Source organism: Perca fluviatilis, chromosome 9 (assembly GCF_010015445.1).
Source record: "Perca fluviatilis chromosome 9, GENO_Pfluv_1.0, whole genome shotgun sequence".
Taxonomy (NCBI): Eukaryota; Metazoa; Chordata; class Actinopteri; order Perciformes; family Percidae; genus Perca; species Perca fluviatilis.
Window position 1 is genome coordinate 1,625,226 of NC_053120.1, and position 13,812 is coordinate 1,639,037.

The 13,812-nt window shown below is 42.5% G+C and overlaps 2 protein-coding genes across 2 annotated transcripts; both read left to right on the forward strand.

Annotated features, from left to right (window-relative positions):
* Positions 1 to 348: 348 nt before the first annotated feature.
* Positions 349 to 5,455, forward strand: LOC120565565. The gene is made up of 5 exons (XM_039811454.1): positions 349 to 622; positions 2,596 to 2,692; positions 2,985 to 3,158; positions 4,256 to 4,302; positions 4,611 to 5,455. Exons 1-5 carry the CDS (start codon positions 349 to 351, stop codon positions 5,174 to 5,176), a joined length of 1,158 nt encoding a protein of 385 aa, XP_039667388.1. The 3' UTR covers positions 5,177 to 5,455.
* A 5,282-nt stretch (positions 5,456 to 10,737) lies between these two features.
* Positions 10,738 to 12,273, forward strand: sid1 (secreted immunoglobulin domain 1). Its single transcript, XM_039811455.1, has 3 exons — positions 10,738 to 10,832; positions 11,459 to 11,663; positions 12,048 to 12,273. Exons 1-3 carry the CDS (start codon positions 10,790 to 10,792, stop codon positions 12,271 to 12,273), a joined length of 474 nt encoding a protein of 157 aa, XP_039667389.1. The 5' UTR covers positions 10,738 to 10,789.
* The last annotated feature ends 1,539 nt before the right edge of the window (positions 12,274 to 13,812 follow it).

Consider the following 13,812-nt stretch of genomic DNA (forward strand, 5'->3'; position numbering starts at 1 on the left):
CAATAACTGAAAAACTCTGTCTGAAAGGTAAGAAGAAGACCACTCCAGAGCTGATCCAGACATTTCCATCCACTGCCTGAGCCTCTCAAGTGATCCACTGTATCAGATGAAACACTGAAGTCTAGTAGAACTAATGCAGAATCTTTACTTTTGGTTTATTAATTAACATTATATAATCATCCATGAATGAATCTTGAATTATTATTTTTGTGCACAAATGTCATCATAACATAATCTACAAAACTGGTCTGTTTTGATAATCCAAGTAGTTTTAAACTCCCAAAGTAATTATGTTAAGTGACGGTTTTCTTTTTGGTATCTTTTGGATCTTTGCAGGGACAAAAGATGATGACGCCTCAAGAAGTCGTCTTGGGAATTTTAGAAGATTTGGGAACCGACGACTTTGAAAAATTTAAGTGGTTCCTGCAGCAGAAAGGGACACTTGAAGATTTCCCAGCAATTCCAAAGTGTAAACTGGAGAATGTAAACAGGAGGATCACAGTGGATATGATGTTCCAAACCTACAGTATAAACACTATTAATGTGACCAGAATAGTTTTAGTGAAGATCAATCAAAATGAGCTAGTGAAGACTTTATCAAACATCATCTATGAATCTGCAGGTAAGTCATAATCATTATGAATTAAAGAAAATGGATGAAACAAAGATCAAACTTATTTATCAGTCTTCAACAAACATTAGCTTTGTTACCAATGTCTCCCTCTTATTTACAAAGATACATATGTTGTGTTGACAACAACAGAACAAGCTACCAAACAACGTTCCAGCTTGTGTCTGAGGGGATTGCTAAAGAAGAAAAGTCAACCCTTCTGAATCAGATGTTCACAGAGATCTACATCACAAAGGGAGGGACTGCAAAGGTCAATACTGAACATGAAGTCAGACAGATTGAAACAATATGCTGGAAACCAGACAGACCAGAAACACCAATCAGACGAGAAGACATCTTTAAAACCCCACCTGGAAGAGATAAACCAATCAGAACGGTAATGACAAAGGGAGTGGCTGGCATCGGGAAAACAGTCTTAACACAGAAGTTCACTCTGGACTGGGCTGAAGACAAAGCCAACCAGGACATCCAGTTCATATTTCCATTCACCTTCAGAGAGCTGAATGTGCTGAAAGAGAACAAGTACAGCTTGGTGGAACTTGTTCATCACTTCTTTAGTGAAACCAAAGAAGCAGGAATCTGCAGGTTTGAAGAGTTCCTGGTTGTGTTCATCTTTGACGGTCTGGATGAGTGTCGACTTCCTCTGGACTTCCACAACACTAAAATCCTGACTGATGTTACAGAGTCCACTTCAGTGGGTGTGCTGCTGACAAGAACCAGGATCAGAATGCTTTTGGGAGAGAGAAAGGAAATACTTCAGGAAGAGATTCAGAGATGAGGCGCAGGCCAGCAGAATCATCTCCCACATCAAGACATCACAAAGCCTCCACATCATGTGTCACATCCCAGTCTTCTGCTGGATCACTGCTACAGTTCTGGAGGATGTGTTGAAGACCTGTGAGGGAGGAGAGCTGCCCAAGACCCTGACCGAGATGTACATCCACTTCCTGGTGGTTCATTCCAAAGTGAACAACATCAAGTATGCTGGAGGAGCTGAGGCAGATTCACCCTGGAGTCCAGAGAGCAGGAAGATGATTGAGTCTCTGGGAAAACTGGCGTTTGAGCAGCTGCAGAAAGGCAAACTGATCTTCTATGAATCAGACCTGACAGAGTGTGGCATCGATATCAGAGCAGCCTCAGTGTACTCAGGAGTGTTCACACAGATCTTTAAAGAGGAGAGACGACTGTACAAGAACAAGGTGTTCAGCTTCATACATCTGAGTGTTCAGGAGTTTCTGGCTGCTCTTCATGTCCATCTGACATTCACCGACTCTGGAGTCAACCTGCTGTCAGAAGAACAAAGAACATTGTGGTGGTCTGAAGTGTTCAGAGACAAATCAACACGTTTCTACCAGAGTGCTGTGGACAAGGCCTTGCAAAGTCTAAATGGACACCTGGACTTGTTCCTCCGCTTCCTCCTGGGTCTTTCACTGCAAACCAATCAGAATCTCCTACGAGGTCTGATGACACAGACAGGAAGTAGCTCACAGACCAATCAGAAAATAGTCAAGTACATCAAGAAGAAGATCAATAATAATCTGTCTGCTGAGAGAGGCATCAATCTGTTCCACTGTCTGAATGAACTGAATGATAGTTCTCTAGTGGAGGAGATCCAACAGGCCCTGAGATCAGGATGTCTCTCCACAGATGAACTGTCTCCGGCTGACTGGTCAGCTCTGGTCTTCATCTTACTGTCATCAGAGAAAGATCTGGACGTGTTTGACCTGAAGAAATACTCTGCTTCAGAGGAGGCTCTTCTGAGGCTGCTGCCAGTGGTCAAAGCCTTCAACAAAGCTCTGTAAGTGGGATTTATTCATCAATAAATACTCTCTTTCAAAAGGAGAGAAAAATAAAAAATAACTTGTTTCCTTCCTGTTGTCTCTCCAGACTGAGTGGCTGTAACCTGTCAGAGAGAAGCTGTGAAGCTCTGTCCTCAGTTCTCATCTCCCAGTCCTCTAGTCTGAGAGAGCTTGACCTGAGTAACAACAACCTGCAGGATTCAGGAGTGAAGCTGATCTCTGATGGACTGAAGAGTCCACAATGCACACTGGAGATTCTCAGGTCAGGATTCATTCATTAACCTATTCAACTGATGACCATTTAAATGCCAATTAACTTTAGCTGATAAACAGCTAACATGTAGCTTTGTGTCTGTTGATATGATAAACTTGGGCAGTAGTTATTAGACTCAGAGAATTACTTTACATGAGTTTTACAATTTACTTTTGTTGTTGAATAATTAAATACCGCAGATGATTATAAAGATTTTTTATAAATCTGGTCCAAAATGTACCTGACAACAAACTCCATGAGTTGATAGAGGGTTCCTGTGTGTTTTTCTTCGTGTTTGCAGTCTGTCGGGTTGTCTGATCTCAGAGGAAGGCTGTTCTTCTCTGGTCTCAGCTCTGAGCTCCAACCCCTCCCATTTGAGAGAGCTGGACCTGAGCTACAATCATCCAGGAGACTCTGGAGTGAAGCTACTGTCAGCGGGACTGAAGGATCCTCTCTGGAGACTGGACACTCTCAGGTACAAACACTGATGAACAAAAAGGAGATATTTATCCGGGGTCTTTGAGCAATAAATCCAAACTCTTAATTACAGGATTGATCCACTTTATGTCCATAATTTATGAATTTTCGGCTGCTGATCGCCGCTAGTTCCATCACACATTAGGCCCATATAAGGCCGTCAATACGTCATCTGAGGGACAACAAAGATTGTTTTCTTTGAGTTGTTTGTTTATAAACATTCTTGGCCTGTGTACTTTTAATTTCCTTTGGGTAGCAAATCACAAGGAGGCAGGGCTCTCCCCCAGGAGATCCCAACATTATTTCATTTCCTAACTGCTGCTCTGCTGCTCCCTCTGCTGCTACTTAGCACGCTATGTTAAGTTAGCACAGGCTAGCCTTGGTTTCTTGAAGTAGAAATTACAAATTAATCTTTTATGGATATGAAGAAGCTTACCTTTCTACTCTACTACAGCTTCTTTTGAGTGGGAAGGAGACAGTGCTAGCCTTTGGTGGGTTTTTCCTTTTGTTTGGAGCCTTTTGTTCATAACTTAGCATAGCATAGCCTTCTTGCTCCTCTTCTCTGTCCTTAGCTGTTGTTAGCAGAGTTAGCTGTCGTGTTAGCAGAGTTAGCTGTCATGTTAGCAGAGTTAGCTGTTGTTTTCCTCTTCTTAATGTTAGATTTTTTGAAAAATAATCCAAAAAAATATTTATTTGTCATTTCTGTCTCTCTTTCTCTCTGTCTCTCTCTCTGTGTCTCTCTCTCTCTGTCTATCTCTCTCTCTGTCTCTCCCTCTCTCTCTATCTGTCTCCCTCTCTGTCTCTCTGTCTCTCTCTCTGTGTCTCTCTCTCTGTCTGTCTCTCCCTCTCTCTCTCTGTCTCTCTCCCTCTCTCTCTCTCTATCTGTCTCTCCCTGTCTCTCTCTCTGTCTGTCTCTCTCTCTGTCTGTCTCTCTCTCTCTCTCTCTCTCTCTTTCTCCCTCTCTCTCTTCCTCTCTCCCTCTCTCCCTCTCTCCCTCTTATATGAATATAAAATGAGTAAATTCCAACCCTACATTTGATCAGAATGAAGCTGTGTGTGTGTGTGTGAGTGATGTAATGCCCCTCCTCCTTTCAGGGTGGAGCCTGCTGGACTCAGATATTTGACACCAGGTCTATGGAGGTGTAAGTGTGTTTTTAATTTCATTTATCAAACCTAAATTTACCCGATGAAGGTCTGAGACCGAAACGTTGTATTTTTCTTCTAAATAAATTATTGCTTGCGTAATGGTCAGTGTGCGGGATCTTCTAAAATATTTTGATCTGCTACTTTTGATCATATCCCACGCACCTTCCCGACAAAAGAGGTGTGAAAAAAAAACTTTCCTACATTTATCAAACTGTGACATCACTCATTCAACCCTCTGATGTCATCATCAAAGTGCTGATTGGTTAATAACTGCAGCTGTGTTGTGTCTCGTTCTCTCCGTCAGATTCCTGTGAACTCACACTCGACACAAACACAGTGAACAGAAACCTCAAACTGTCTGACAACAACAGGAAGGTGACACGTGTGAAGAAGGATCAGCCATATCCTGATCATCCAGAGAGATTTGACTTCTGGTGTCCTCAGCTGCTGTGTAGAGATGGTCTGACTGGTCGTTGTTACTGGGAGGTTGAGACAAGAGGATGGGTTGATATATCAGTGAGTTACAGAGGAATCAGCAGGAGAGGAGACAGAGATGACTGTTTGTTTGGACGTAATGATCAGTCCTGGAGTCTGTTCTGCTCTGATGGTGGTTACTCTGTCTGGCACAATAACATCAGAACATCCATCTCCTCCTCCTCTGTCTCTGGTAGAGTAGCAGTGTATGTGGACTGTCCTGCTGGCTCTCTGTCCTTCTACACAGTCTCCTCTGACTCACTGATCCACCTCCACACCTTCAACACCACATTCACTAAGCCTCTCTATCCTGGGTTTGGGTTCTGGTTCGGTTCTGGTGTGTTTGGGTTCTTGTTTGATTATCCTGGTGCCTCGGTGTCTCTGTGTTCTCTGTAGGACGGAGAGTCTCCTCCTGTTTCCTACTGCTGATCAGTTGAGTCTGTACAGGATCACACTTACAGAAATATGTCAGGTAATTGTTATAAACTAATGAATGAACTTTGTATAAAATAATTCAGAATTATTGACCAGATTCCTCGTGAACATTATAAACTTCTTCCACTTCCAGTCCTTTAAAGATGGAAGCTGTGATCATCAAATTGTAGAAATGCCGTTGACTTCTGTCATGTTTTGTCTTAAATTCTGTCTCTTTTCACAATAAAAGCATAAAGTTACCATGATGTGTTTGTGGTCTTTCTTTTCAACTTTTAAATCTTCAGGATGGGGGGGGGGGACTCTCTACTTGTTTGCTGTTGAGGATCTTTTTCTAATTATTTTAGTGTTACGTTTAATAACATCCAAGCCATAGACTGTATATAATATTATTTAATAAACATTTTTTTATTATTTATATACTACATATATACATATTTTTTTTAAATATATATTTTTTTGACATAATGCTATAAACAAGGATTCTAAATCTACCGTAGCTGCCGTAGCTACCGTAGCTACCGTAGATACTGTAGATACCGTAGCTACCGTAGTGGTCCTCTCGAGGAAGCGTCTCGTCAACAGTTCGAATAACAACACACCCCAAAGACCATCTTCAATACAAAGTAAGCAATCTTCTCTCCCATGTATATTAGAAACCAATACTGATTGTTCTCTTCCTGACACTGGCCATCCACAATCCCTCACTCCTCGTCCGCTCTTCCCCCCAACCACAATAATTATCGGTGACTCAGTCACCCGGCACATACATTTTTTTTAATGCTGTTACACACTGTCTTCCTGGAGCCGAGGTTGCAGACATACATGCCAAAGTTCTGGACCTGATACCCTCATTTCCCACATCCATCGAACGCATCGTGGTCCATTGTGGACACAGTGACCACGAAACTGAACGCACAAGGCAAGATTTTATCGTTCTTATAGACACTTTAAAGAGCACTGGAAAGTTGATTTTTTATTTCAGGTCCACTCCCCTCTCTAGGTCGCAGAAAAGACCTTTTTAGCAGACTACTCCAGCTTCATACCTGGCTACTGTCTACATGCAGCAATCACAATATAGGTATTATTGACAATTTTCATTCGCTGTTTGGCAGGGATGGCATTCATCCCAGTGCACGGGGCAACCAAATGCTCTGTGGGAATCTGTGGCATGCCCTGCAGACACAGACTTATGATTGACTGTCTACATTCGAGGGACATGTGCACATGCACACTCCCACATACCAGCTCCTTCCACAAACTAGCTCTATCATTCCAGTCAGAATCAGTAACAGACAAAACAAATTGGTGAAGAGTCTGGAGACACTATGTAAGAACAACAACTTCACTGCTAAAAAAGTGAATTTAGTACCCATCCCCTCTCAGCTGCAGTCTATCACAAAAAAAGGAGACAGCTAATATATTCAACAAACTAACACTTGCCCTACTAAACATCAGATCCTTGGCAGGACAATGCTTTTTAATCAATAATTTTATTATTAAGCACAACCTTGATTTTTTGGTTTAACTGAAACTTGGTTGGCTAATAACAACAGTGCTACTGTACTCATTGAGTCAGCTCCTCCAAATTGGAACTTCATGAGTGAGAATAGACTTAATATGAAAGGAGGTGGAGTCACCATTTTGTTTAATGACTCATTTAAATGTACGAAATTATGTTATGGAAATTTTGCTAGTTTTGAATTAGTGGCTCTTCAGCTAAGGTCCTCTCCTCGAGCTATATTCCTTAATACCTACAGGCCACCTAAATACTGTGCAGCCTTTTTCGAAGATTTTGCTGAACTGCTGTCTGCGATCTGTATCGTGTCGAAAAGCTGAACATAGGTGGCGAAAAACCAATCTCCAGGTCCATTATGAGTCTTATAAAGAGAGACTTCACATTTATAACTTTCAACTAAGGAATGCAAGGGAGTCCTTCTTCTCTGACATTATTGCTAGAAACAATAATAACTCACATACTTTATTTGCTACTGTTTATAGACTAACAAACCCTCCAGTACCAGTAACATCTGAACATTTATCTGCTAAAGCCTGTAACGACTTTGCCATCTTCTTCACAGATAAATTTCAGAATGTAGACAAACAGTTAATGCGTCCGTATCAAGCACAGGACCTGTGTCGTCACAGAGACCAAGCAAAATAACTTCCATTATGACACAATTTAATATGATCAACCACAATATCCTGGAGGACATTATACAACAATTAAAAACCTCCTCCTGTTGCCTCGATATTTTACCAACAAACGTTTTCAAAAATGTTTTAAGTTGTTTGGCTTCAGATCTCCCACATATTATAAATACATCTCTTCTAACAGGTATCTTCCCAGAGGCCTTAAAACTGCAGTCATCAAGCCACTCTTAAAAAAGAAAAAAAAGAAAAATCTAGACCGACACTAATGAGCAACTATAGGCCGATATCAAACCTTCCATTTTTAAAGTAAAATTATTGAAAAAGCGGTTTTCGACAACTCACCCTTTCTTGTCAGTAATCAACAGTTTTGATGCCTTCCAGTCTGGTTTTCGACCACACCACAGCACTGAGACAGCTCTTGTAAAAGTCTCTAATGACATCCACTCTAACACAGATAGTGGCAAAACCTCAGTCTTAGTATTACTTGATCTCAGTGCTGCATTCGCACAGTCGACCATGACATATTACTAGAACGATTGAAAAACTGGGTTGGCCTTTCTGGCTCAGTACTAAAATGGTTTGAACCCTATCTAAAGAATAGGGACTACTTTGTGTCTATAGACGATTATGTACATGATCGTAAAATTATGACGTGGAGTTCCCCAAGGCTCAATTTTGGGGCCTCTCCTGTTTAACATCTACATGCTTCCATTGGCTCAGATTATGGAAAACAAAAAGATAAGTCACCATAGTTATGCAGACAACACACAACTTTATATAACTTTATTTATACTATAGTCCAATACGAAAAATGACTAATTGCATTGAACAAATCAATAACTGGATGTGCCAACATTTTCTTAAATTAAATGAAGAAAAACCTAGGGTGGTTGTTTTTGGAGCAAAAGAGGAGAAGCTGGAAGTCTGTGTACAGCTTCAAACGGCAATATTAAAAACAACAGACAAAGCCAGAAATCTTGGTAATGTCATTAAGCCACATTAAGACAATAACAAAATCAGCATATTATCACCTTTAAAAATATATCAAGGATTAGAGGATTTATGTCTCAGCAGGATTTAGAAAAACTAGTCCATGCTTTTATCTTCAGTAGACTTGTCTACTGTAACGGCGTCCTTACAGGTCTCCCTAAAAAACTAATCAGACAGCTGCAACTGATTCAGAACGCGCTGCCCCAAGTTCTCACTAGGCACAAAAAAGTGGATCACATCACTCCAGTTCTAAAGACTTTACATTGGCTTCCTGTGCCTCAAAACATTGATTTTAAAAGTACTTATGCTGGTTTATAAATCCCTAAATGGCTTAGGACCAAAATACATTTCAGATCTGTTAGTGCACTATGACCCACCCAGACCTCTCAGGTGGTCTGGGACAGGTCTACTACACTATGACCCACCCAGACCTCTCAGGTGGTCTGGGACAGGTCTGCTACACTATGACATACCCAGACCTCTCAGGTGGTCTGGGACAGGTCTGCTTGTGGTCCCCAGAGTCAGAACTAAACAGGGGGAAGCAGCATTCAGTTTTTATGCTCCACATATCTGGAACAGAGTCCCAGAAAACTGCAGGTCTGCCCCAACTCTCAGTTCTTTTAAATCAAGGCTGAAGACCTTTCTTTTTGATGATGCTTTTCGTAATTTTTTTATACTGAACAGTGAATTTTATTGTTGCATTTTTATTCTGGTATTAATTGTTATACTGAACTATGATTTTTATTTATGTATTTTATATGGTATTACATTTGTATTCGTTAATATTTTTATTCTTATTTTAATCCCTATTTTGCTCTTTGCTTTTTAATGTTTGATGTTTTGTGTAAAGCACTTTGAGTTGCCTTGTGCTGAAATGTGCTAAATAAATAAAATTGCCTTGCCTTGCCTTGCCTACCATACCGTAGATACCGTAGATACCGTAGATACCGTAGATACCGTAGTCTGGGTGTTTCTCAGCATGTAGTCGGAGGCGTGGGCCTCACGTTTAGGTCCTTTATTTCAGGGTCATAACTTAACTTGACTTACATGGAGTCTGGTGGAAATATGCTGGATCTATACACGCTAAAAGTCCTGATTATTTACATGGAGTCTGGTGGAGATATGCTGGATCTATACACGCTAAAAGTCCTGATTATTTACATGGAGTCTGGTGGAGATACAGTGCCTTGCGAAAGTATTCGGCCCCCTTGAACTTTTCGACCTTTTGCCACATTTCAGGCCTCAAACATAAAGATATAAAACTGTAATTTTTTGTGAAGAATCAACAACAAGTGGGACACAATCATGAAGTGGAACGAAATTTATTGGATATTTCAAACCTTTTTAAACCTGTTGTGTTCCTTGTTCTTCATGATGCTCTCTGCGCTTTACACGGACCTCTGAGACTATCACAGAGCAGGTGCATTTATACGGAGACTTGATTACACACAGCTGGATTCTATTTATCATCATTAGTCATTTAGGTCAACATTGGATCATTCAGAGATCCTCACTGAACTTCTGGAGAGAGTTTGCTGCACTGAAAGTAAAGGGTCTGAATAATTTTGCCCGCCCACTTTTTCAGTTTTTTATTTGTTAAAAAGTTTGAAATAGCCAATGAATTTCGCTTCATAATTGGGACCCACTTGTTGTTGATTCTTCACAAAAAATTACAGTTTTATATCTTTATGTTTGAGGCCTGAAATGTGGCAAAAGGTCGAAACGTTCAAGGGGCCGAATACTTTCGCAAGGCACTGTATGCTGGCTCTATATTTGAAAAACACAGCTAAAAGTCCTGATTATTTACATGGAGTCTGGTGGAGATATGCTGGCTCTATACACGCTAAAGTCCTGATTATTTACATGGAGTCTGGTGGAGATATGCTGGCTCTATACACGCTAAAAGTCCTGATTATTTACATGGAGTCTGGTGGAAATATGCTGGCTCTATACACGCTAAAAGTCCTGATTATTTACATGGAGTCTGGTGGAGATATGCTGGCTCTATACACGCTAAAAGTCCTGATTATTTACATGGAGTCTGGTGGAGATATGCTGGCTCTATACAGCTAAAAGTCCTGATTATTTACATGGAGTCTGGTGGAGATATGCTGGCTCTATACACGCTAAAAAGTCCTGATTATTTACATGGAGTCTGGTGGAGATATGCTAATTTGGCAAACAAAAAAATAAAAAAAAATTAAAGGAAAAAAAAAAACACACACAAAAACGGATGATTATTTACATGGAGTCTGGTGGGTGCAACAAGTTAGTTATAGTTTGTGTCTAAAGGGCAGAATCTACGCGGGGTGTTGTGATCCCCCACCCGAGGGTGTAAGCAGACTGGTGTCCTCACGCTGTGTCAGTTGGCTGTTGTTTTTGGAGACGCTCGGTTGGTTTTAGGAACAACAGCAGCAGCAGTTAGAGTTAAAGATGGAGTCTGAGCTGGTCGCTCTGATCCTCCTCTCCCTCAGCGGTGAGTTCACATTATTAACCAAGGCTCATTAGTCCACTAATGTGTGTGTGTGTCTGTGTGTGTGTGTGTCTGTGTGTGTGTGTGTGTGTGTGTGTGTCTGTGTGTGTGTGTGTGTGTGTGTGTGTCTCTGTGTGTGTGTGTCTGTGTGTGTGTGTGTCTGTGTGTGTGTGTGTGTGTGTGTCTGTGTGTGTGTGAGAGAGTGTGTGTGTGTCTGTATGTGTGTGTGTGTGTGTGTGAGAGTGTGTGTGTGTGTCTGTTTGTGTGTGTGTGTGTGTGTGTGTGTCTATGTGTGTCTGTTTCTGTGTGTGTGTGTGTATGTGTGTGTGTGTGTGTGTCTGTGTGTGAGTGTGTGTGTGTGTGTGTGTCTGTTTGTGTGTGTCTGTGTGTGTGTGTGTCTGTCTATGTGTGTGTGTGTGTGTGTGATGTGTGTGTGTGTCTGTGTGTGTGTGTATGTGTGTGTGTGTGTGTGTGTGTGTGTGTGTGTGTGTGTATGTGTGTGTGTGTGTGTGTGTGTGTGTGTGTATCTGTGTGTCCTCATTACTTGCAGCTTGAGATTAATAATTCTCATCTATCTATTGACAACAATGTGAAATCATCGTTAATAACTGAATGTTGTTGTGTTTGAGGTGTCTGGTGCTGGCCGGCGACCGTTGCCACACCGACTGTTGCCATGCCGACCGTGGCCCCCCCGGAGCCGACCGTTGCCACACCGACTGTTACCACGCCGACCATGGCCCCCCCGGCCCCCGGCGTCCTGGTGAGAGTCGGGGAAAACGCCACGCTGCGCTGCCCCCTGCTGGACGCCGCTGAAGCCCCGCCCCAAGAAGCAGCGTAGGCCCGCCCCCAAGCAGCAGGTACACCAACGGGCCTTGACTTGTCTCTTTGTGTGTGTGTGTGTGTGTCTGTCTGTGTGTGTGTGTGAGTGTGAGTGTCTGTGTGTGTGTGTATGTGTGTGTGTGTGTGTGGTTGTGTTTGTGTGTGTGTGCGTGTGTGTGTGTGTCTCTGTGTGTGTGTGTGAGTGTGAGTGTCTGTGTGTGTCTGTGTGTGTGTGTTTGTGTGTGTGTGTGTGTGTGTGTGTCTTTGTGTCTCTGTGTGTGTGTGTGTGTGTGTGTGTGTGTGTGTGTCTGTGTGTGTGTGTGTGTGTGTGTGTCTGTGTGTGTGTGTGTGTGTGTGTTTTTACATTTCTTTCTGCTGTTTCTGTCTTGTTATTAACAGGAAGTGGACCGTCAGCTGGTACAGGAAGTGGGCTGGACGGCCCCCCCAGCTGCTGCTGAGCTTCCGCCTCACCGCGGCGTCCAACGTGACGTACGGCGCCGGCCTCGGCCCGGAGAAAGTCTCGGCCGCGGCCGACAGCTCGCTGCTGCTGACCGACTCCACGCACGGCGACTCAGCATTTTATTACTGCAGCATGACTCAGGGGGAGGGGGGGGGTAAGCAGTGATGTCACACTGCAGCTGGGCTCTCATGATGTCATGTGATGTCATAAAATTGCTATAAATGTCAATAAAATTTTGAAAAAAACATAACATTACTATGTAATTCTTCTATCAAAGTCACATCAAAATGAAGTCAATTAAATATTATTTAAAATAATTCAACTTGCCTGTTACTGTCAGGTCTGTTACTGTCAGGACTGCACATTGCTGCAGCTCCTCTTTTCACCCTGTGTTCAGCTCTCTGTTTTAGCTACAGAGTGAGACATCTCACTGCTGTTACATCTTTGTTGTCACATCCTCAGTAGCTAGGTAAGACTACATGCTCAGTAGCTAGGTAAGACTACATGCTCAGTAGCTAGGTAAGACTACATGCTCAGTAGCTAGGTAAGACTACATGCTCAGTAGCTAGGTAAGACTACATGCTCAGTAGCTAGGTAAGACTACATGCTCAGTAGCTAGGTAAGACTACATGCTCAGTAGCTAGGTAAGACTACATGCTCAGTAGCTAGGTAAGACTACATGTTCAGTAGCTAGGTAAGACTACATGCTCAGTAGCTAGGTAACACTACATGCTCAGTAGCTAGGTAAGACTACATTCTCAGTAGCTAGGTAACACTACATGCTCAGTAGCTAGGTAAGGACTACATGCTCAGTAGCTAGGTAAGACTACATGCTCAGTAGCTAGGTAAGGACTACATGCTCAGTAGCTAGGGTAAGACTACATGCTCAGTAGCTAGGTAAGGACTACATGCTCAGTAGCTAGGTAAGACTACATGCTCAGTAGCTAGGTAAGACTACATGCTCAGTAGCTAGGTAAGACTACATGCTCAGTAGCTAGGTAAGACTACATGCTCAGTAGCTAGGTAAGGACTCCATGAGCTAGCTAGCTGTTTCTCTCACTTCAGTCAGTACAAGGCAGGATTAGCCGGGAGATTTCTTCTAAACGAGGGAGCACTTCACACTTAGGCGGAATACCTGCAGAACAGGGACATGGAAGTAGTTCTTTTGGTAGATTATGGTGAACAGACAGACAGACAGACAGACATAGAGACAGACAGACAGATAGACAGACGAGGACAGGAGAGACAGACAGAACAGACAGCAGTGTTTGTGTGTCTGATCAACAGCAGAGATGAGTTTCCCTGTTTTTGTGTCTCTGAGCTGAACCAACGGTCGCTCTGATCCCAGAGCAGCATCCCTCCTCTGGAGACCCCCACACACACACACACACACACACACATACAGACACACACATACACACACACATACAGACACACACACACACACTCACACACACACACACACACACACACACACACACACACACACACACACACACAAACACACATACAGACACACACACACATACACACACACAGACACACACACACACACACTAGTGTGTCTCACATGTAGATGTGGAGTAACTGTCAGTCTCATGTTTGTGTCTCTAAAGTCTGGTTAACACACAGCAGACCTCAGACCTCCCAGGGACCACTGCTGAGGTAGGACACACTCTATCTAAAGGTAAAAACACCTTAAAA

What these genes read in the sequence shown, in the direction of transcription:
- LOC120565565 (XM_039811454.1), top strand. Translation starts at nt 349, where the DNA reads ATGACGCCTCAAGAAGTCGTCTTGGGAATTTTAGAAGATTTGGGAACC. An exon ending in CATCATCTATGAATCTGCAG is followed by an intron (nt 623 to 2,595) that starts GTAAGTCATAAT and finishes CCTCTAGTCTGA; the next exon opens with GAGAGCTTGACCTGAGTAAC. An exon ending in GACACCAGGTCTATGGAGGT is followed by an intron (nt 4,303 to 4,610) that starts GTAAGTGTGTTT and finishes TCTCTCCGTCAG; the next exon opens with ATTCCTGTGAACTCACACTC.
- sid1 (XM_039811455.1), top strand. Translation starts at nt 10,790, where the DNA reads ATGGAGTCTGAGCTGGTCGCTCTGATCCTCCTCTCCCTCAGCG. An exon ending in GATCCTCCTCTCCCTCAGCG is followed by an intron (nt 10,833 to 11,458) that starts GTGAGTTCACAT and finishes GTTGTGTTTGAG; the next exon opens with GTGTCTGGTGCTGGCCGGCG. An exon ending in GCCCCGCCCCAAGAAGCAGC is followed by an intron (nt 11,664 to 12,047) that starts GTAGGCCCGCCC and finishes TGTTATTAACAG; the next exon opens with GAAGTGGACCGTCAGCTGGT.